At 41.4% G+C, this 23940-nt stretch overlaps 1 protein-coding gene across 1 annotated transcript in view; it reads right to left on the bottom strand.

Annotated features, from left to right (window-relative positions):
• The window catches only part of LOC122943763 (phospholipid-transporting ATPase ABCA1-like), a 110197-nt gene that overhangs the window by 46185 nt on the left and 40072 nt on the right, over positions 1 to 23940 (bottom strand). Inside the window, 5 exon segments of the mRNA XM_044301769.1 lie at positions 4292 to 4375; positions 10829 to 11020; positions 11519 to 11640; positions 22095 to 22207; positions 23140 to 23281. Of these exon segments, the coding sequence (XP_044157704.1) occupies positions 4292 to 4375; positions 10829 to 11020; positions 11519 to 11640; positions 22095 to 22207; positions 23140 to 23281 (653 nt within the window).

The following is a 23940-nucleotide window of genomic DNA, read 5'->3' on the forward strand; positions in this document are numbered from 1 at the left end:
ATATGGACAACAACAATACATTAATAAGTGTCTTGTATTAACTTTCTCTACATGATAAATCCCATTTGCTAAAGTGAGACAACCCCTTTAAGGAACATTTTCCCCCTTTGTGTTCCAGTGGTCCTAACATTCAATTTTTTTTCTTCCATTTAGGGGTACATATAGTGCATTAAATAACTTGAGGATATGGCTGCCACAGAGCCCTGATCTCAACATCCTCGTTTGTCTGGGATTACATGAAGAGACAGAAGGATTTGAGCAAGCCTACATCCACAGAAGATGTGTTGTTAGTTCTTCAAGATGTTTGAAACAACCTCCTTGTAGAATTTCTTCTAAAACTGTACAAGTGTATCTAGAAGAACTAATGCTGTTTTAAAAGGGTGGTCACATCAAATATTGATTTGATTTAGATTTCTCGTTTGTTCATTCACTTTAATTTTATCAATTAACAAAATGCAAACTATTAACACTTCAATTTCTGAAAGCATTATTACTTTTTAATAGAGAGAAAGAGAGACTATAAAGTGGGATGATAAATAAAAGTGGTGAAGGAATGCAAAATATATCTCTGCTCATTTCTAAATGCTGAATTACGAATGCATATATTGTGGCTTGTATAATGGCAGCATGGAAAATAATACACATAGAATTAGGGCAAGATGGGAAAAAGGTGACGATGTTGTAAAACTGGGCTCTAAATCTATCATACAGTCCTGATCAAAAGTTTAAGACCACTTGAAAAATGGCAAAAAAAAAATCTTTTTAAATTGTTGGATCTTAACAAGGTTCCAAGTAGAGCTTCAACATGCAATAAGAAGAAATGAGAGCGAGATAAAAAAGTATTCAATTAATTGAAAATAACGAATAAACTGAAACCTAGCTGTTTTTTTCAGCTGATCCTTTTAGGACCACATGCCTTTAAAAGGCCAAATCTGTGCAAAGATGTGGATTCATTGTCATTTTCTGTCAGGTAGTCACACGTTGTGATGGCAAAGGCAAAAAAACTGCCTTTTTGAACGTGGTCGGGTTGAACTGCATAAGCAGGGTCTCTCCCAGCGCGCCATCGCTGCTGAGGTGGGACGCAGTAAGACAGTCATTTGGAATTTCTTAAATGATCCTGAGGGTTATAGAACAAAAGAGTCAAGTGGAAGACCCCAAAAAAATTTATCAGCACTGAGCCGGAGGATCCAATTGGCTGTCCGTCAAGACACTGGACGATCCTCGACCCAAATTAAGGCCCTTACTGGTGCTGACTGCAGCCCCATAACCATCAGACAGCATCTGAGACTGAAGGGCTTCAAAAAACAAAAAGCGTCTTCAAAGACCTCGTCTCCTTGAACGCCACAGAACTGCTCGTTTGGACTTTGCAAGAGCACCAAACACGATCATTCTCTGATGAGAATTTTTTTTACCTTGATGGTCCTGATGGTTTCCAATGTTACTGGCATGACAAGCAGATCCCACCTGAGATGTTTTCTACGCTCCACAGTGGAGGGGGCGCCATAATGGTCTGGGGGGCTTTTTCCTTCAGTGGAACAATGGAGCTTCAGGAAGTGCAGGGGCATCAAACGGCCGCTGGCTATGTCCAGATGTTGCAGAGAGCATTCCTCGTGACTTAGGGCCCTCGTCTGTGTGGTAACGACTAGGTTTTTCAACAGGACAATGCTACAGTACACAATGCCTGCAGGACAAGGGACTTCTTCCAGGAGAACAACATCCCTCTTTTGGCCCATCCTGCGTGTTCCCCTGATCTAAATCCAATTGAGAACCTTTGGGGATGGATGGCAAGGGAAGGTTATAAAAATGGACAACAGTTCCAGGCAGATGGCCTTCGTGCGGCAGTCTTCACCACTTGGAGAAATGCTCCCACTCACCTCATGGAAATGCTTGCATCAAGCATGCTGAAACAAATTTTTGAAGTGTTCAACAATAAAGGTGGAGCTACTCATTACTGAGTTCATGTTTGGAAGTTGGATTTCATATTTTTTTTTTTTTTGGAGGTGTGGTCCTAAACTTTTGATCAGCTGAAAAACTGCCTGTTTCAGTTTATTCATTATTTTCATTAAATTGAATGCTTAAAAAATGTTTTGTCTCACTCCCATTTCTTCTTGTTGCATGTTGAAGCTCTACTTGGAACCTTGTTAATATCCAGCCATGCTAAATATGATTTTTTGCCATTTTTCAAGTGGTCTTAAACTTTTGATCAGGACTTTATATTGTAGACACTAGCCATTGCATTTCTTCCAGTAAAACAAAACAAAAAAAAACAAAACAAGAAAACAACTTCTTTAGGGGTCAGGTCAGCAAAAATTTAGAAGAGGAGTATGACTCCAGACGCAAACAGCACAGATTGTTCTGTACAATAGAAAAAGAAGTCTGAAGCTCCCTCCAGACTATGTGAATTCCTCCCACACTGGGACCTCTGCCAACTTTATTTTACTAAAGTCACAATAAGCCACATCAGCAAGATGGGAACTGCATGCTTTGTCCATAATTTTTATACTTCTTACCCCACACCTGGGGGCAGTCTATTACTTGGAACAGCAAAATCACATAAGACAAGTTTATGCTGGTCTGTGGTTCAAGGCTCATACCCCAGATGATTTAGATTACACATATATGATTAACTGTTGAAAGTGTATCACATAGTGAAAATAGTTATAATGATGAACAACCTGTAGCCAGCTGCCCCTGAGGATCTGCTTAGTGTAAATGCAGCGATTCTGTGACAGGGGTAGTGTTTCTTTTTAAAATGCCTCTATGGATACCTTCAATATATTTTCTATGAGTTTTTCTGTTTAGGATTTAAATGTATGCATTTGTTAAGTGATATATAACAGCTAAAGGCGGTGATTAGGTCAAGCCACAGCAGACAAATGTTCATCACTTATTAACAAAATAAACTTTACAGTGGATGTCCACCCTAGAACACCATGTTGTGTTTGAGTTAAAGGGGTTGTCCGAGTTATGAAAAAAAAATAATATAGCACTGAAAATCTGAAATCTAACTGAGCTAAACAAGTTTTATGCAAAAAAAAAAAAAAAAAATCTATTTCCTAATTTCCCTGGTTCTCTTCTGGCTCTTTGTTTACATGCAAAAAAAAAAAAAAAAAGTTAAAATCTGTCCCTCCCCCTGCTAAGGGAGTGAATACAAGCGCTGCCCTGAGTGACATGTCTGCCTGCTGGGAGACTCTGCAGCATGTTGTATGTGGAGGACTACAAGTCCCAGCTGTACAATGACACTGCTAAGGGAGTGAATACAAGAACTGCCCTGAGTGCCAGGTCTGCCTGCTGGGAAACTCTGCAGCATGTTGTATGTGGAGGACTACAAGTCCCAGCTGTAAAATGACACTGCTAATACACACAGGATCTTCCCCCTACCTTCTTGTGTAATGTTCTCTCTAGTATATCAGCTCCAGTGCCCAGAATTGTCTTCTCACTGCCTGCAGAGCTGTGCAGCTGAAGGGGTTAAGAATCCTAGGACAGAGCAGACGGCAGTGAAGGGGGGCGTGGCCAGCACAGTGACATCTCGTTTACAGTTGTAAACAACCTTTATCAGAGCAGGGAGAGAAGCTGACATCACAGGTCATGTGACCCTCAGTGAAATCTGAGAAACCAGGCACTGGAGATAAAGTGAGTTAATTGGAAAGCTGTTACATTTGCTTAGTTAGGAACATAGAAAGAACAAAAAAATAACTTGGACAACCCCTTTAAAAAAATAAAAAATACAATTCAGGCTGTGATCAGCCACCACTAGAGGGAGCTTACTGTTTATAAATGGAACTGGATAATATAGTAAACAATAAGCTCAAAGCTCAGTCTAGTAGAGAACTCTAAATCTATGGAGCAAGTGCTCTTTATCAGAGAAGGCCACTAAAATGTAATATATTATATATATATATATATACACATATATATATATATATATATATATACACACATATACATATATACATATACATATCTTTTTTCTCTCAGAGAAAAGGTGGTGAAACTCACCCCCCCCCCTCCCCTGGCCACGCCCCTTATCTACCTGTATAGCCAGAGTAATGGGAAAGCCATGATACACTTTTAGTTGGAAGATTTGGTATTTAAGAAAAAGAGAACATACATTATAGCACTTTACACCCATCATCATAATGTGTGGACACAAACAAAAGCATAAACCATTTTTAAACCTCTTTACATCTGGTCTACCACAGTTCAGAGCTGTTCTTTTGTGGCTTAGATAATGGAGGCTACCATAGTCACTCCATCTAGGCCATTACACATCATTACCCTATACTTTTACCTCTTTGGCAAGATCTCCCATGCTGTGCAGCATGTTTTCTGTAACCTCTCTTAGCATGGGGAAAGACTTTGATGACATTTCTTTCTGTAATTAGAATCAAAAAGAAAAATGCTGGTTACTTTAAAAAAAAAACAGCCCACAATCTTTCACAAAAAAATAGATGTTTGCAAGCACAAGTTGTTCTTATTTAGGATCACATTAAACAAACATTAAAAAAAAGAAATGTATGCTATCCATATTGTACTACTACAAGGGCACAATATTGGTTCAGGATGCAGTATACATTAAACAGCAGAGCAATTCCTCAGCGTCCTGGAAATAATTGGTTTCTTTCGGTCTGCTCATTTGCTGACAGCTATCTCTCATGACTTAAATGCAAATGCTCAGGCCAAGCATGCATGTTTATTTTATTAGGGCAACGATGATAAGTGGGTGCTAAACACCTGTCCGATCCTGCTGATATCTACAATAAAAAAAAAGAAGCAAGGATTGATTTTATAGCATCTACTATAAAATCAATCCTTGCTTTTTTTTTATTGTAGATATCAGCAGGATCGGACTGGCCCATCAGAGTACCACAGGATCAGTGGCGGATCCTCCGGTGGCCCCAGGCTAGGACACTATAGTTGGCACCAAAAGTTCATGGCAGAAAAGAGAAAAAAAACACACACACACACACACACACACACACACACCACACACATTTGGAGCTGCCTTCAAAGCTAATCACTTGCTATTTTATAGATTATATAAAAGGTTAAACTCGAATAATTTACTCTGGTGGGCCCAAGGAACCCCACTCAGACAATGGATATCAGGGTAATGTCAGGCCACTGCCATAAACATTAGACTATATATAAATAGTTAACAAGTCTAGTCACAGAATGAGTATGGACCTTATAGGGGTTCTCCAGGAATTCATAAAATAAAAATTACTGAAAATACTTACTTTATTATACATACATTCCCAAATACCTTTCATTAGTTATAATAGCCCATTTTGTCCAAGAAGAAATCAAGAGAAATAAAATGGCCGCCATCCCATTAGTACACACAAAACCTGTCCTCATCACACAGGAGGGCAAGTTACTTCACAACACTAAAGAGCTGCCTCATCCTCCTCTCTGCTCTACTTGTCAGGGATTATGATCCTGAATGAGGCTAATAAGGTCTTCAGCTGAATCTGTAGGAATGGAGTTAAGACAAAGTACTGAGATGACAGACAGGACAGACAGTGGTGATGTGGGTCTGTGGTAATGGAGACTGCATACAAGTGCTGCTGCCCATTAACCACATCCCCTCCTCTCTTTACTTCATGTGTCCCCATTCCCACAGCCCACATTACCACAGTCTGTCCTGTCCATCCTCTCTGTACTACATGTCTCTTCTTAAGCTCCATTCCTACAGAGATTCAGTTGAAGATCTTATCTGTATTCAGGATCATAATCCCTGACAAGTAGGAGAGGAGGATGAGGCAGCTCTTTACCTCAGTGTTGTAAAGTAACTTGTCCTACTGTGTGATTAGGACAGGTTTTGTGTGTACTAATACGATGGCGGCCATTTTATTTCTCCTCATGATTGTTCCCAAGACAAAACAAGCCATTATAGCTTATAAAAGATATTTGGGAATATATTCATAATAAAGTAATATTTAGGCATTTTCAGTAATTTTATGAATTCCTAGTGAAACCCTTTAATGTTGTAAATGTCAGAGCCAATCACAAGCTCTGTGTGAAGCAAGGTCTGTTTATTACAAAAATTCATCTGTCTGGCCAGTTTCTATAAGAAGCATGCGATTATTCTATAGCAATTACATGACCTCTTGTTACAGAGGGGAGAACAATGGCACTCACTCATATTGCTGACTGGCACAGGGCACAGTGACTTAATAGATTCTTGGAACTCCCCCCAGTGAACTCTGGGTAATGTGTCAAAGAATTCTTCAGATCACAGTTCACACATAAGCCAAAGCACACATCGTGACGAGGAGGGCACAACCACTAGTTTACAATGTTTGCAAAGCAAATGGACAATTCTGTGGGCCCTGGCTCAGGATTTGTTGTAATGAATAGGGAGGTATGTACTTGCATTGCTAGTCTAGTACTTCCATCACTCTGACACCATTATGAAGACTATACATCAAGGAACGAAACCATGCAATACATAGTAAAGCAACCATAGCAAGCCATTAGGCTGTGAATGTATCTGTATAAACCAACATATTCTGGTCCATACTTCTCAATTCCAGTTTTAGGAGTTCTATGATGTATGTATATACAGACGTGGACAAAATTGTTGGTACCCTTTGGTCAATGAAAGAAAAAGTCACAATGGTCACAGAAATAACTTTAATCTGACAAAAGTAATAATAAATTAAAATTCTATAAATGTTAACCAATGAAAGTCAGACATTGTTTTTCAACCATGCTTCAACAGAATTATGTAAAAAAATAAACTCATGAAACAGGCATGGACAAAAATGATGGTACCCCTAGAAAACACAGAACATAATGTGACCAAAGGGACATGTTAATTCAAGGTGTGTCCACTAATTAGCATCACAGGTGTCTACAACCTTGTAATCAGCCATTGGGCCTATATATATGGCTCCAGGTAATCACTGTGTTGTTTGGTGATATGGTGTGTACCACACTCGACATGGACCAGAGGAAGCAAAGGAAAGAGCTGTCTCAAGAGATCAGAAAGAAAATTATAGACAAGCATGTTAAAGGTAAAGGCTATAAGACCATCTCCAAGCAACTAGATGTTCCTGTGAGTACAGTTGCACATATTATTCATAAGTTTAAGATCCATGGGACTGTAGCCAACCTCCCTGGACGTGGCCGCAGGAGGAAAATTGATGACAAATCTAAGAGACGGATAATCCGAATGGTAACAAAAGAGCCTAGAAAGACTTCTAAAGAGATTCAAGGTGAACTTCATGCTCAAGGAACATCAGTGTCAGATCGCACCATCCGTCGTTGTTTGAGCCAAAGTGGACTACATGGGAGACGACCAAGGAGGACACCATTGTTGAAAACGAATCATAAAAAAGCAAGACTGGAATATGCCAAACTACATGTTGACAAGCCACAAAGCTTCTGGGAGAATGTCCTGTGGACAGATGAGACAAAAATCGAAGTTTTTGCCAAGGCACATCAGCTGTATGTTCACAGACGAAAAAATGAAGCATATCAAGAAAAGAACACTGTCCCTACTGTGAAACATGGAGGAGGCTCTGTTATGTTCTGGGGCTGCTTTGCTGCGTCTGGCACAGGGTGTCTTGAATCTGTGCAGGGTACAATGAAATCTCAAGACTATCAAGGAATTCTAGAGAGAAATGTACTAGCCAGTGTCAGAAAGCTTGGTCTCAGTCGCAGGTCATGGGTCTTGCAACAGGACAATGACCCAAAACACACCGCTAAAAACACCCAAGAATGGCTAAGAGGAAAAAATTGGACTATTCTAAAGTGGCCTTCTATGAGCCCTGACCTCAATCCTATTGAGCATCTTTGGAAGGAGCTGAAACATGCAGTCTGGAAAAGGCACCCTTCAAACCGGACACAACTGGAGCAGTTTGCTCATGAGGAGTGGGCCAAAATACCTGCTGAGAGGTGCAGATGTCTCATTGACAGTTACAGGAAGCGTTTGATTGCAGTGATTGCCTCAAAAGGTTGCGCAACAAAATATTAAGTTAGGGGTACCATCATTTTTGTCCATGCCTGTTTCATGAGTTTATTTTTTTACATAATTCTGTTGAAGCATGGTTGAAAAACAATGTCTGACTTTCATTGGTTAACATTTATAGAATTTTAATTTATTATTACTTTTGTCAGATTAAAGTTATTTCTGTGACCATTGTGACTTTTTCTTTCATTGACCAAAGGGTACCAACAATTTTGTCCACGTCTGTATATACACACATATACACACACACAGATTATATTCTTAGTTTCCTGCTTAATTTACTAATGTTAGAGGTAATGCTCTAATATCTCTATCAAACACAGTGAAACATGATGCCCACATGAATAAGATCAGACACATAATCCAGCATAACAAATGTTACAGTATATGCCTGTACTGTAACGCTGTACAAATGCTACAGCTATATCACCGACTATGAAAAACATACTGTACAAGCATTTCAATCATCTGAAAGCATTGACCCTGGAAAAGATATTCTACTACTGTATGTTAATTCCCAGAAATGTCTAATATTTCCTAAAAACCTCACAGGGACAATTTCCTGAGCAGGCATGTGGAAACAAATCTGGCTTTTAAGCTTCCAGCCACTGAAATGTAATGAAAACAGTATAGTTAGTGGGTCACTGTGCTGCTGCCTGCTAACCCAATAGTAAGGGGCCACGTCACTGAGCTCGGTTATGGTATGCAGCTGTCACTGGGGAGAAAACCGTAATAAGCTCCACACTGGACACACAGGTAAAATACACATGAAAATGCAGTCTCAGTTATGTCTATGGGAGGCTGCTTATTGTTCCTTTTATACCTGGCATCGTGACATATGAAGGGCAGTAGTGACACCATAAACCTAATACTGAGACATGCCATAACAAGAAGAGCTGCTGGGATCCTTCCATGCACCTGGTGCTTCCATATCTGGGCCTGTCACTGCAGCTTATCTTGCACCCATATACCACATGTTCTGAGAAGGCCATGAGCTTTGCATTTTTCTTATCAGGCTCTGAAGCATTGCTAAACCTTGTGACCTCACTAATTCACTTTACTTCTGTTCCACATCTCCACGCCACACAATTACTTCCCATAGTCCAAAAAATATTTATGGGAATGTCTCTTTATGGTTTTGGTTAAATTATGTTGAGATTAGGTAAGTGATGTCTTCCCAAAGGCACATGGATGTCATGAGCAGAGGGGGTGGGGGGAGTTCTTTGCAAGTCAATGTGGCTTTGGTGGACACCGGTGGATCACATACTGCATGTTCACTTTTTGACTACAAATATGAACAAACTGGCAAGGTTCATTGCCCTGCAGGGCAGTCTCGTGTAAGGTGATATTATTAATACTACAGATTTGCCATGATTTACTTAAAGGGTTTGTCCGGGATTGGGGACATTGCTGTAAGTAAACACCAAGCACATACATATTACATACAGTCCTGTTGTACCTTTGCCAGACTTTTCTGCCCCGTTTTCTTGTCATAAATGCTCTGCCAGAAGCGCTGCTTTAGAAAGATTCAGTGACGTACCGAGCCCCTTTAGGCAGAGCGAAGCCTCTGCTTCCGCTTCGCAGGGAGCCCGCTGACATCACCGCAAGCCTCAGTGATTATGCAGAGCGCACTGAGGGGCGGAAACTAGACAGCAACACACTGCGCTAAGCCCCACCCCTCTGGTCCAGTGACGTCATCGGATAGGGCGTATTTTTAGCAAGGAAGGAGGGACTGAGTCAGGAGGAGTTTAGGGGCGTGACTAAGGAGGAGGAATAGTTGCGGCATATGAATTGGGGGGCACGAAGGAAACATGATGCTGCGCTGGAAGTTACCGCACACAGAGGTAATCAGTGGGGGACTGTAGGAGCCCTGCTGAAGTGTAAAAATACCTAAAAAACATCTGTGGGGACCTTCAAATTTTATTTTATTTTTTTAAATCTTTATCCCGGAAAACCCCTTTAATATTGTGTCATTTGTTACTGATAGTACAAAATACACAGTAACGGTCAGTTGACCCAAAAATCCCTTTAGGGGTCCTAACTAATATTTTAAAAAAACACATTTATTTTACTTTATTTAAAACCAAAAGGAAATAAACAAATGTGTAATTTAAAACTATCAGGGTGTAGCAGGGGACAATTGTCAATTTTAATGATTGTGGTGGCAATAGAGTGCTTTATATTATAACACTGCTATTAATAAACACTTTTTTAGGGGAGTTGTGTGGTATTATTACCGACCCTCCATTTTGTTGATACTCTTTGTGTATTGTATATCCATTTCTTTTTTTATTTGTATAATATATTTTTTATTATATGCACTTGTTTTTGCCAGTGTCTAATGACTGAGTGTAAATGTACTACCTAAAAATTACAGTGCCCTACAGAGGTGAGGCGGGAGATACAGTGACGCTCCTGATTACTGCTATCACTGTGGTCATTGCCCCCCTCTTCTATTCACATTCCTGTCCACATCGATTGGAGCAGAAACAATGTGGCAGTCAATGTATCAACTCAAAGGGCTACACTGCTTTGGCAGCCAATGTAGCAGTTATTATATTAGCTCCCGGACCTGGTCTCTTCTCACATGCACTCAGTTTGTTTAGCACACACATGCTGTTCACCTAGCCACATGAAATTCACCTATTGCAAACACACTGTTTGCTATATCCAAAAACAAACTGTCCCTATAGTCTCTCTGTGCAAATTGCTAGTAGCGTCCCTCTGCTATTCCCTGCCTAAGATCTGACCAACACTACCTCTCCCGACATGTATCGCCGCATGTGCGACTTTGTCAGGGGAGTTAGGGGTATTAGCGCCATCTAAGTTGAGTACGTTTAGTTTACTTACAGTGATGGGCTTGAGAAGGTCAATGTTGGAGCGAAACTGATGCTCCAAAAGGTTGAGCTTGTCTTCAGGAAGCGCACATATCACCGACTGGCTGAATTTCGCAACCTCTTCATTGTGAATGGTCACATACTCCTCCAATCTAGAGCTATTGCACAGATCTTTCAAGCGTATTTGAAATCCAGATATCAGAACCTGAGTTGACAGACACACGCATTAATGAATGTAGTGGACAAACTTAGCGATTAATATTCAAAATTACGGTATTACTGTACTTTCGTGTCTAAGCTCTATCGTCATGTATAAATTCTATACCTTCAATGAGAATTACTACAAAATAGTAGAAACTCTGACATCTGGAGCTCATAGCCGGACTAAAATCAGCCATGTGAGAAAATAGTTTGCAGTCAAATTCTGAGCACCAGCTGTTAGAGTTTTGCCATGTGAAAGGCCGACTTTGTATTTAAGTAATGCAGATGAATATGAACGTATCCATCACATTTTCATCTAATTGGCATAGATGCAAGAGCATTGTTGATAGACTTGCTGAGAGCCTGGTGTCTGACTGAGACCTTGGATACGTTATTGTGTCTCTTTGCCCATGGTCTATGAATCCTAGGCACTAAACATGATATTGTGAAGTCTACCTATAAAACATGTGTACTCTCCATAAAAAAACTGAGGTATTATTACCTGCTCCACTTTGAGATCAGCATTTAGTATTTCCTCCACCACGATGGAAGGCATGCTTATGTTTTGCTGTAGAAAAGTTGTGAATTTTTCATTATCCATTAGGCAATCCCCAAGTTTCATACCTGTTGAGAAACAATATAATAAGCTGAAGTCAATGGGGAGGTGGGAGTTCAAGAAAGAGCAGAGTGGGTATGCTCAATACCCCCACTAATATAAAATTTAGATATCATTCTGACATCCTGGATATTTTTTATCTAATAAACCTGCGTACGTTCAATGTGCAAGGTGATGTATGTAAGTATACATGAACAATATGACCTTATTACAAACCGATAATGGCAAATTAATATTTTAAAATGGTTCTAATAAAAAGGATAGGCTTCATGGAGTGGTAGACAGTATATCAAATTCATGCTATAGCAGTGTACTGTACTACAGTGAAAGGCAATACACATAGTAGATAAGTGGCTTAAAAAAAAATCTATAAGAAATAAGTTTAATAACCGGTCTGTGAATACTATCTACTCTCAAGGAACAAAAGATAACACGTAGCTCAAGGTACACAAGTCACCATATCGCTATGTCTCCGTCCTTTTCGATTTGCACCATGTCGTAAATAAGATTCTCACTCAATTGATAACCCTAGAAGAGTACTGGCACGAAGGACTGCAGAGACATAGGGGTGTAAACTAGAACTGGCTTAGTTGCCCATAGCAACCAATCTGATTCCACCTTTGACTTTTTGAGAGCTGTTTTGGAAAAGGAGTCAGAATCTGACTGGTTGCCATCGGTAACTAAGCCAGTCTTCCTTTACACTGGTTTGGGGAAATCTCCGTAGTTTGAAATTCTGGGTTGGCAATGCCGATTCTGTAAACGGCTTCACCCCAGCCATAAATTGCATTTTCTACTGAGGTCTTCAAGTGTGGCAGGAAGATCTTAGGACAACCTTCGGTACCACAGCCTGGATGTGACTGCAACCTCTGAATGTGCAAACTGGACACAAAAAGTCAGCATTGCTAGCAATGTGGCCTGAAAGCAATACCGTATTTAGCTTAGGCTACTTTCACACTAGCGTTCATGGGTCCGTTCGTGAGCTCCGTTTGAAGGAGCTCACGAGCGGACCCAAACGCCTCCGTCCAGCCCTGATGCAGTCTGAATGGACGCGGATCCGCTCAGACTGCATCAGTCTGGCGGCGTTCAGCCTCCGCTCCACTCGCCTCCGCACGGACAGGCGGACATCTGAACGCTGCTTGCAGCGTTCGGGTGTCCGCCTGGCCGTGCGGAGGCGTGCGGATCCGTCCAGACTTACAATGTAAGTCAATGGGGACGGATCCGTTTGAAGATGCCACAATATGGCTCAATCTTCAAGCGGATCCGTCCCCCATTGACTTTACATTGAAAGTCTGAACGGATCCGCTCAGGCTGCTTTCACACTTAGAATTTTTTCTAAGTTATTAATGCAGACGGATCCGTACTGAACGGAGCCTCCGTCTGCATTAATATGATCGGATCCGTTCAGAACGGATCCGATCAAGCGCAAGTGTGAAAGTAGCCTTACAGGGCAAAAATGAATAAGGAAAGAGGAACAAACATGTCTTTGCCACTGTGGGAACATCCTTTAAGGGACTTTCTAGTCTCTAAAAATAATGGCCAGGAAAAGTCTTTCCAGAGTTGCCTGGATCTGGCATTGCTAGACTCTGCTTGAAAGATCCAGCCACAACCCGGCAAATATGCAGAGAATTGGCCAAACAAATACTGTTGCGTTGTCCAGATGATTCTCTGCATATTTGCCAGGTTGTGACAGATCTCCGCCAGTCCTATTATACTTAATGGGGTCGGCAGGCATTCAGGCAGTGTCCAGCAATGCCGGTTTCAAAAAGCTCTGCCAGCTGTTCCCAGCCGGAACAGCCTGCTGGACCTCTGAACGCTAGTGTGAAATTAGTTTTGGATAGTGAGGGTCCCACTCTTGGCATTCCCCAATCAGCCATTTGAAGGGGCAGTCTAATTCACGGCTTATAGGGTACAGCACAGTACTTGCGCTACAGTTTTTCCATTCCAAGGGAATAGGACTGAGACACTTCTAAAAGTATGTAGGTGTGCAGTTCAGAGCCCTAAAAACAATGAAGGAGATGCAGTTCCTTGGCTGCTTCAAACAGACAGGTCGTCAAGAGTTATGTGCCCATCATCTAGGGGCAGCCCATCAATTTTAAACAATAAACTCCCTTTCGTGTTGAACGTTGGTATCTAATCTGCAGGGTTTATGGGGAAAGATTTAGTATAACTTGTATTTTATTCATTTACATCCCTGCTCTTTCAATGCTTGGGAGTCCATGGGCCAGTCCTACTCAGTGAATGACAGCCATCTCTGTATGCTGACTCATTAAGGGAATCAATGAGTAGGGCCACCCACTGGACTCCTAGGCATAAAAAAGCTGAGAGTTAAAATCACAACGCAGTGCAATCTGCAGGCAGAATGAGCATACGGCTCGTCATAAATTACCTGCATCCTCCTGTAGACAGTGCATCTAACCAGAAATCTACGACAGCTCAGAGCTGCCATAGATTTGTCTTCATTTACACCAAATGGTTATGGTACTGTAGCAAATTGCGGTCCACAATGCACAGGCACAGACCATGGGCCAGCTGCATGCGGATCCGTCCGTTCCGCAATAAGATGGAGCAAGTTCCATCTTTTTGAGGTGCGGAGGCACGGAACCCCAGGAAGCACTCCGTAGTGCTTCCGTGAATTTGCAGACCGATTCAAGTAAATGGGTCCCCATCCGTGATGCGGAATGCACACGGTCGGTGCCAGTGTATTGCGGACTCTCCTTATGCGGGCCACAATACGGCAAAGGAGGGGCAATGGCCGTCTAAATGAGCCCTAAATGAGAGTATGGAAATGAAAAGGCAGAGGCATAACGTTAAGCCATACAAAATCTGTAAGAAGGCTCATCATGTGTGTCAGATAGGCTTTTGAGAACAATTGAGCACCAGGGCTGGGGCATGACTGAGCTCTGTACACTTATAGCTGTAGATAAAACTCCAAGCACTGCAATATATCATACATATGTTGCCATAGTCTGCTGTTCTAGAGAAGAGTACCTTTTTTATGCCCATGCTTATTATTTTCTATTACCGTATATGCCGGCGTATAAGACGACCCCCAACTTTTACACTGAAAATATAGAGTTTGGGATATACTCGCCGTATAAGACTACCCCTTTTTCAACACACAGCAGTACATTACTGCATCCCACCACCATCCCTGCATCCCACCACCATCCCTAGATACCACTGCCATCCCTGCATCCCACCACCATCCCTAGGTACCACCGCCATCCCTGCATCCCACCACCTTCCTTGTCCTCCCTCCCTGCCTCCCAGACCCTAAACATGTGCCACCTATACCCTTAACATGTTTTTGTTATGTTATTCTTCACATTCACATATGCACATCTGCGCCGCACTTAGATACACCGCACGGAGATCTCGCACATGCGCAAGAGCGAGATGCGAGCGGCCGTGAGGATCCCGTGTATCCACGCTCGCCACATGAAATCTCGTACATGCGTAGGAGCAAGATGCGAGCGGCCGGGAGGATGGCGGTACAAGGAGCATACAAGGTACAGAGCAGGGGGAGGCATACAAGGTACAGAGCAGGGGAGGGGGGGCATATGCCGTGGGTTACATCGCAGCTCTCAGCTGCTGGGGATACAAGGCAATAGCCCGGGCTCTCTGTTGATAATTCGGGCGTCCCGGCACTGCAGTGCCTGCCATATAAGACGACCCCCCACTCTAGAAAATGTTTTCTAGGGCTCAAAAGTAGTCTTATACGCCAGTATATACAGTATACTGTTTTCTATCTATCTTAGTTTTCTTGAAGCAACATACAATAGTACAAAGCTATATGACATGCCTGTCAAATGTCAAGCCAAGGCACATTTAATGCTACATCTGCCTTTGACAACCTTTGGTGTCAACAAGCCTGCTTGCAGTTTTCATAAATAGAGGAAATGAAGGACCTGGTTTTACCCTGTATGTAGATAGGCAAGTTGTCCCAGAGATCATATAGTGAAAACAAGGACTTCACAAGGGTCTGTGAAGCTCAGCAATAGGACTTGTTTACCATGGCAAGCAGGAGGTATATAACACCCAAGTATCATTGTTCCTTTGCTTTGGAAAACAAGAAATGGACCTGTGTAAGGCTCACAATGTAACAGATTTGCAATCTGGATGAATATTTGCTTGGACATAGCATTGATCCAGATCCTGGCTGATGTAATCAGGCTTGCAATATGTACTGTACAATGTGTACTAAGTAATGGCCTCTTGCCCTTAGAATCCTGTACTCTAGTCAAATACATGTCCTTCAAAATGACAACATTCCAAACTGAATTTCCTATGGACATCTCTGAGAATAGTCTACACAGATCCTTTAATAGTACATTTCTCCTATGGTCAAGGCTTCTAGCTTTCATTTTACAGGCTTCTCAGCTTAAGGACATTAATTGTGTACTTGAAAACTAACTAGCCTGAGGAGCAATATCACCACAACTGATTCTTATTATATACCAGTTCTTTTCTCTTTATACTGGAAGAAGAAAACGGCTATTGTTACAAAGTGCTCGGTATATCCCTCCCTCCCTTTGGCACTAGAGAAAGGTCTTACATAATCCTCTAGTTGCATTAGTAGACAGGCAGTGTCTCATGGTGAAACAGAACATATGAGCCCTTTAGGATGTACATTTCTAACATGGGTGGCAGGAAAACTAAATTCACAGCTTCTGCCTCACAGACCTAATACATGAACTTATAAAATACCACAAAATATTATTTTCTTGGTCGGTGAGACCACTGGATTACTAACAGGCATTGCTCAACTATTGCATAAAGGGTTGTGAACTGGCCACTAGAAGTGCATATATTTCCTAAAATTGCTGTCTGCTACAGTTCAGGCATAGCACCAATGGATTTACATGGATGTTAAAGGGAGTCTGTCACCACATTTTAGCATGTTAGACCGTTAAAATAGGGTTATGTGATCCAGCCAGAACATAAAAACAATACCTTTGTGGTAGAAAACGGACTTTTCTTTTTGCCGAAAATGAAGTTATAAGATTATGTTCTGAGCCCTCTCAAGTGCCCAGGGCGGTCTCTCAATCCTCGGAGCCCCAGGCAGGCACCTCCTAAACGGCTCGTAACCCCGCCCTCCATGCGCCTCTGCCCGCCCGTTTACTCCCCTCCCCTGTCCCTTTCCACTGCGGCTGTGCGGTCCAAATCGTAGCGGGTGCATGCGCAATGCGATGCCCGCTCCTGGCAGGGCATCGCAATACCTACTGCGCATGCACCCGCTACGATTTGGACCGCACAGCCGCAGTGGAAAGGGACAGGGGAGGGGAGTAAACGGGCGGGCAGAGGAGCACGGAGGGCGGGGTTACGAGCCGTTTAGGAGGTGCCTGCCTGGGGCTCCGAGGATTGAGAGACCGCCCTGGGCACTTGAGGGCTCAGAACATAATCTTATAACTTCATTTTCGGCAAAAAGAAAAGTCCGTTTTCTACCACAAAGGTATTGTTTTTATGTTCTGGCTGGATCACATAACCCTATTTTAACGGTCTAACATGCTAAAATGTGGTGACAGACTCCCTTTAAGGGATAACCCCAAAGTCCATGGACCAAAAGTACATAAACAAATGCTTTTCAGACAGTTCTCAGGATCGAAAATTGTGACTGGCACTACATTAGTATCCGATGCAGAACAGAGGAGAACTGCTGGCGAGCCTCATGTACTGTGCCTGTGCTGGGTACAGAAGCACACGGAAAGGAGACCAGAGACGTCAGGGCCAGGCGTGATGTCCTTTACACGGTTTGGCTTCTCAAAGTGCAGAGGGTGCAGCAGCAAGAACGGAGCCTCTAGGAATAACGGCATAGCCCACGTGGCTCCTAGAGGCTTATTTGCAAGTATTAAAAGGTCAATTGACAGCCTCTTAAGACAAGTGCTTTGCTTATTCCACTATCATCTGAAGGAACGAGGTTCAAAAGATTACAGTACAAAACAAGGAGGGTCTAGCTGCTCTTCTCAATACAGAACCGATTCGAATTACATCAGATCTTCTAGATAATAGTTGTGTTTCAGGTTTCTTTAAAGGGTACCTACCATTTTATCAACCTGTGACAATTCCCATCTCCACTCATCCCTTAGTTGAACTTGATGGACTTGTGCCTTTTTAACCATACTAGGTTACTGAATATGGTACTCCCTGTACACGGGAGATCTTATTAATTGAAACAGCACCATATCTAAACCAGAGACAAGCTACACTTGTGATTTCGAACATACATTAAGGTCTTAAGGCCACCCAGTAGATAGAACACCAAAATAATTTACATTCCATTTGCATATTTCCTATCATATAACATCTCATTACTTAGGCATCAATAATAACCACAGAACATTTAGCTCAAGGTGAAAGAAATCCATGCTTTCAAGGTGAAGTTGGGAGGCAAACCAACCTCTGTACCACCTATGAGTTTATGTAAGCTCACAACTGTTAAAGAGAAAGTAGAGATAAACCACATCTTCAGAGTCAAACTGTGTGTTATATATAAACCACTCTTCACTTTCATGGAATTTTTCCTCACTCTGGCTTGGGGCTGGTTGGGGGGGAAAAAAATAAAAATTTCAAAAACGATAAAAGAACCATTACTCAACTGACAAATCCCCTGCCGTTCTAATGCGGTTGGTATTTGTTGACTGCACTATGGTTGATTATCCCAGCTACCTACGTAACCAATCACTAGCCTTAGTGTACAGCATGAAAACACTAAGGCTAGTGATTGGCTGCATTGGTCAGAATAGTAGCATTAGAACAGCAGCACATTTATCATAAGTTTTTTAAATTATTTTATGGCATTATTTGACCCAATTTTTTTTTTATCTCAGAGAACCTCTAAGAAAATAAGTATTCTTAATACACAAAAAGATGGCACTGTATTACAAAAATGACCTCAGACAAAGATATTGTTGCAGAAAAAAAAAACCTCAAAAAATTACATGTGTGACGTGTCAAAGCTAAGTGTTGAGCAAGATTGTTCAACTCGGCTCCAAGGCTACATACAAAAACATTAAGTACCCGTAAGAAAATATGCAAAGTGTAGAACTAAAAAAAAAAAAAAAAAAAAAAAAAAAAAAGAGGAAACAAAACATTTTTGTTAGCACTAGTTCTGCAGTGCTGACTCAATGAATTAGGTCACAATTCTGATTTCTGCTGTGCGTGCAATTTCCTTATCTTGTCCATGTCATCAGTTCCAGGTAGGTCACCATGTGTAGGAAAGGAATTCAATTTATCTGATTGTAATTATCTAGCCATCAAGGATTCTTGAACCCTGTAAAAATGGCTTCATTTATTAAAAAGGTTGGCAATCAAAGCCCTTTATTTATGGCATTGATAAAACAATCTCTTGACTTCCATGGAACATAGTAATTGAATCCAATTACCACAGGAGTCAGTACTCAAAAAATATAAAGACACACTGGACTGGATCTCTGTGGTGTGTTAGAAGTATAAGTAGGTACGTGAACAGTTCGTACATAAAGTCACTCAAATGCTGTTTAATTCCATGTACTGTATAGCATATGCACACCAACCAATGCAGTAATAAAGAACACTGAAATGCAAAAGTCATGTATTTTATATATGGAATCTGTTGGACAATATACTATAAAATATTGTAGTTAATGTAGCCACAGGTTTGCACTGCTAGTCCAGTCCTGTTAAAAACAACCCACTCTGACAAACTGACGATTAACTCAGAACATAACCGGTTATGTTAATTTTTTTTTATGCAGTTTTGCCTGGGTTCCAGGCAGAAAACAGACATGAACAAACCATAAGTGGAGGACACATTTCTAAGAAAAGACAGACAGCAACTGCTCCTCTTTGAATACACTTCTGGCTTGGACTTCAAAAACTCCATAAAAAACATGAATGTGGAAACTAAGCCTAAACCAGAAACACCTTTTAACCTGTCTCTTCTTGAACTACTTAGTGTAAAATGCAGAAAATATTTGGCATGGGAAGCACTATGTTAGCAGACTATGCTGTATATTTACAGCATGGAAATGGCAGAGGCTCAGGAACTGAGGCGCTGCCATCAGCAGTGAGTGTCTGCTGTAACATACAGATGACACCCCCTGAAATGATTGGTACTAGTACCGATTCTAGTGGGTGATGCTAGGGAGGCTTGTCCCCGTCTGCCATTGACTGCCTGCCCCCCCCGACACTGGATGTTTTCATCTGCGCACTGGGAGAAGCAGCGGCAGCCGTGCAGAGACCAGGAGCGGTGCAGGGAGTGGGAAGCCAGGCAAGTCGAATCAGTGAGGAGCCGTAGTAGAGGAGGCATATCCAGCCTCAGATGACCCCTTTAAATTTCACCTTTGATTTGCTTTAAATTGTGTAAGACACCTAAAAGGGTTAACAAACTATTAACTTTTTTGTTTGGGATGACTGTCTGAATACATTTTCAAATCTTAAAAAATTGCAAATTTTTGTTAAATTTGGGATTTTTATTTACAAAAACATAGCAACCTAAATTTGCCACCAACATAAAATACAATATATCACAAATAAACAAAGTCAGAATTGCTTGGACATGTAGAAGTGTTCCAAAGCTATTAACACAAAGTAACATGTCAGATTTGAAAAAATAGGTTTCGTCCTTAAGGGCTGGAACATTTGTGGTCATTAAGAAATAGTTATCCCTGCTCTACAGACAACTGATTTTCTAATACTTAAGCGGAAGAGAAACTGACCTCATTCTGCAGAATTGCCATGTGACAAATGGCTTTAAAAGTCAGCAAGATTAGCCCATATATGTAAAATATAGTCTCGCTAATTGCCACATGCATTTCATCCCTATAGCATGTTGACTACTGTTAATGTATACCGTTATAATTCAGATAATACTAAAGAAAAAGGATTACATGAGTATAACATGCCATTTTAGACAATATTGTACACCTAATCCCCAGTTTGGTGTTTTATTGCAATGTTATATACAATTGTGTACTGCTTAGAAAGTTACCTAAGATAAGTGAAAGTAAGGGCCTCAGCTGAATGCACATAGGAAGGGATACATTGTGGCTGGAGTCTGTACTTGTTCCAGTAAAAGCCCTTTGCTCTGTACAGGTTGTATGCTGCACTGTATGCCCTTTGCCGTAAACAGTTTATCAGTCGCTGATAAAGAATGACATCCTGCTACACTGACCTTAAAGGGGTTATCCCAGATTACATCAGACCTGCACACGTGGCAGATACTAATGAGATGAAGACCTCAAACATAAGTTTATAATGCACAGCTAGCCTGTCTGTCCTAGCTATCAATCTAGCAAGCTACCATATTTTTCGGACTATAAGACATGAGGGAAGTGAGGGAAAAGTGGCAGTGTGTCCGAGTCCAAATTCCTGCTTCCATTGTGGACGAGGTCATCAGCATGCAGGAAGCGCAGGGAGCAGTGAGGGATGCGCTGCGCGGCTCTACTCACCCACCCTGGTCTTCTGGGCCCCGTTCTGCGCGGCTTACAGCATCAGGACATAGTGCACGAAGGCATGCACTATCACATGACACTGTGCAACATCAGGTCACAGTGCAGCGTGGGACGGAAGAAGACCAAGGAGAAGTGAGTGGCAGCATTCATTTTTTTAACATCTGAGGCTGACTGGGGTCTGATCTGAGGCTCATTTTCCACCTCCAAATCCTAGGTGCGTTTTATGGGCTAAAAATACGGTATCTGAATAACACAAATGTTAACTCACTAATATAGTTACGTCATTGACAAGCTAACAAGAACCTGTCACCATGAAAATCCAATCTACAGGCCGCATGTTATAGAGCAGGAGGGGCTGAGCACATTGACAGTTTTGTGGGAAAAGATTCAGTATAATGTGTTTTATTAACTTATATCTCTGTTCCTTCTCAGCTCAAGTATGCGATTTACAGCCTTCTCTGTGCGTGCGCGCAATATATATATATATATATATATATATACACATACACACACACATAGCTGTTAATCACGGATAAGATGCCCCTGTGTACAACTGAACTCTGAAAAACAGAAGTTGTAATGAATGAATTGCAAGTTTTGCTGAATCTTTTCCCATGAAACTATGTATCAATTTACTCAGATCCTTCTGCTCTATAAACTAGATAGTCTAAAGAGGCACCACATGTATCAAAGTGGCTGATGCTGGATTAGAATTGAGGTGCATTTTAGGACTCATTTCTCTAACTTCATACCACCTACTGATTGACTTATTTTGCTGCATAAATTTGCCCCATTTGCACAAATTTTAGCAAGTCTGGTGCATCTTAGCCCACGGCCTTTTCTAAAATTCACACTCCTTTCCTGCTAGAACCTGCACACTTGTCAAAAGGAGGAAAAGTGTCTAAAACACATAATAAATGTGGTACAAAACATGTACACCAGCTTTTTTGGCACAAATTAAGTAAAAATGTGTGATCTTTCACCTAGTAAATCTGAACCATATACTTGCTTTCACTCAAATGATAACTTACCTGTACCTCGAAATCTATGCAAATTTGTCAGAAACTTATGCAAGTCCTTCCCACTTGTGTCTTTTCGACTGTATAGCAGCAATTTTCTTGCATCAGAAAACAATCGAGAAACTCTAAAATGTTACAAAAAGCATAAATTAGAAATATATACAAATTTTTGGGGGAAATTTCATTATGAAACAATTTAATAAAGGCATTGTTCTCAGTTAGCTGGTGGCAGGTCTGACAATTAGGGCTCTTCTTACAACGCTCAAGTGTCCTTTTAAGCTGCAAGCACGCCACAGTATGCAGCCTTCAAACTATGGATCAGAGTTATGGTGGGGGCTGTCAGAGGCTCTTGATTAAAGAGGCTGTCTGGGATTTTAAAAGATTTGCTAAAGTGCAAAGAAAAGTTGATAAAATACAAAATAAACCTATACTCACTTATTCAATTCACTGCCACTCTAGCACCACAGCTCTGGTGGTCCATGTCAATCTTTGTTTTGTGCCCTGCAGCGATGATGTGCCGTATATGCCTGTAGTGACTGACTGCAGCCATCACGTGGAAGTACGTTACACCCTCTTTGCAGGACAAGTATACAGGGAGTACCAATGGAAATGTGGCATTAGACAGCAGATAACTAAAAAATGTGAGACTAGCTTTTTTTCAGTTTTATCAACTTTCCTGCACTTTGGCAGTTCTTTTTAAGATCCTGAACATCCCCCTTAGGCCTCTGCAAATCACAGATCTGCAAAGCATGGATCCCGGCCGTGTGCATGCCATAAAAAAATAAAATCAAGAATAGGACATGTTCCATCTTTTTGCGGCCCCAAAAAATGTGAATTGGATGTGGATCGAAAAAATGGTCGTGTGCATGATCATTGTGTTAAGTGCTACAAGGAATTAATGAATCTCAAATATCATATATTGTATTTTCATCCAAATATCTTTCCTGTGTAAAGACATGCAATACGAGATCCCCTCAGTAGATACCAAACAGCTACATTTTAGGACACAATCTTGTATCATCAGCAAGGTAATAATAATTCAAGCAAATTCACTTACATGGACCTATTGAAATTCCCAACAATTCCTGGAGACTCCCCTGGTGTTGGGTATCGAAAACATGGATTATTGGTATTGCAAATAATCCCCTGTACCCACGGCAGTGTGCCGGCAGAGGGCATTGCTTTGTTGGGGAAATGGCCTGTTGAAAAACAAAATAAAAAGCGTTAAATATAAAAAAAATAATAATAATATTGAGCAAAAACAGAAATAAATAACCCCTTTGGAGAGCAGCTATACAGGGAGAACACATGTTAAAGCACTTAATGATAACACGGATGGAAGAGCCTGCACCTCATTATCAGGAAGCCTGCTGTAGGAAGAAAACGTTTGCATATAAAGAGGACTTCTAAATGTGTATTACAATGGCAATTCACTAGTACCATTGTACCGTGTGCTCAAGCGTCGCCTTCTTGTGGGTTTGAATTTGGGCCACTGTTTCTATGGTGGTTCATATCATCATTGTTCCGTGTGTTCTGTGCCTGTTCAGTCTTGCCAAGTTTTTGCCATGTCTGTACTGTGCCCTGATTTGTTCTGTGGCTTTTGCTTGTACTTCCAATGCCTTACACTGGTGATTCTGACCTGTTGTGTCAGCTGCCAACTACACCGGGTTGTCTATTCCATGAGGTAGTGGCCTGGTGGCTCCCCTGCAGTGAAGTCCAGATCCCTATATAGAGTTTAAAGGAGTTGTCTGGGTTCATTTTCACCCAGACAGACCCTCTCATATGAGCTTTGTAGCATTTTATGCTCCGATGCTCTCCCTTGGCCTGTGCCGTATAGCACAGGGCAAGGGCTGTTTGT

This window comes from Bufo gargarizans, chromosome 7 (genome assembly GCF_014858855.1).
Source record: "Bufo gargarizans isolate SCDJY-AF-19 chromosome 7, ASM1485885v1, whole genome shotgun sequence".
Lineage (NCBI taxonomy): Eukaryota > Metazoa > Chordata > Amphibia > Anura > Bufonidae > Bufo > Bufo gargarizans.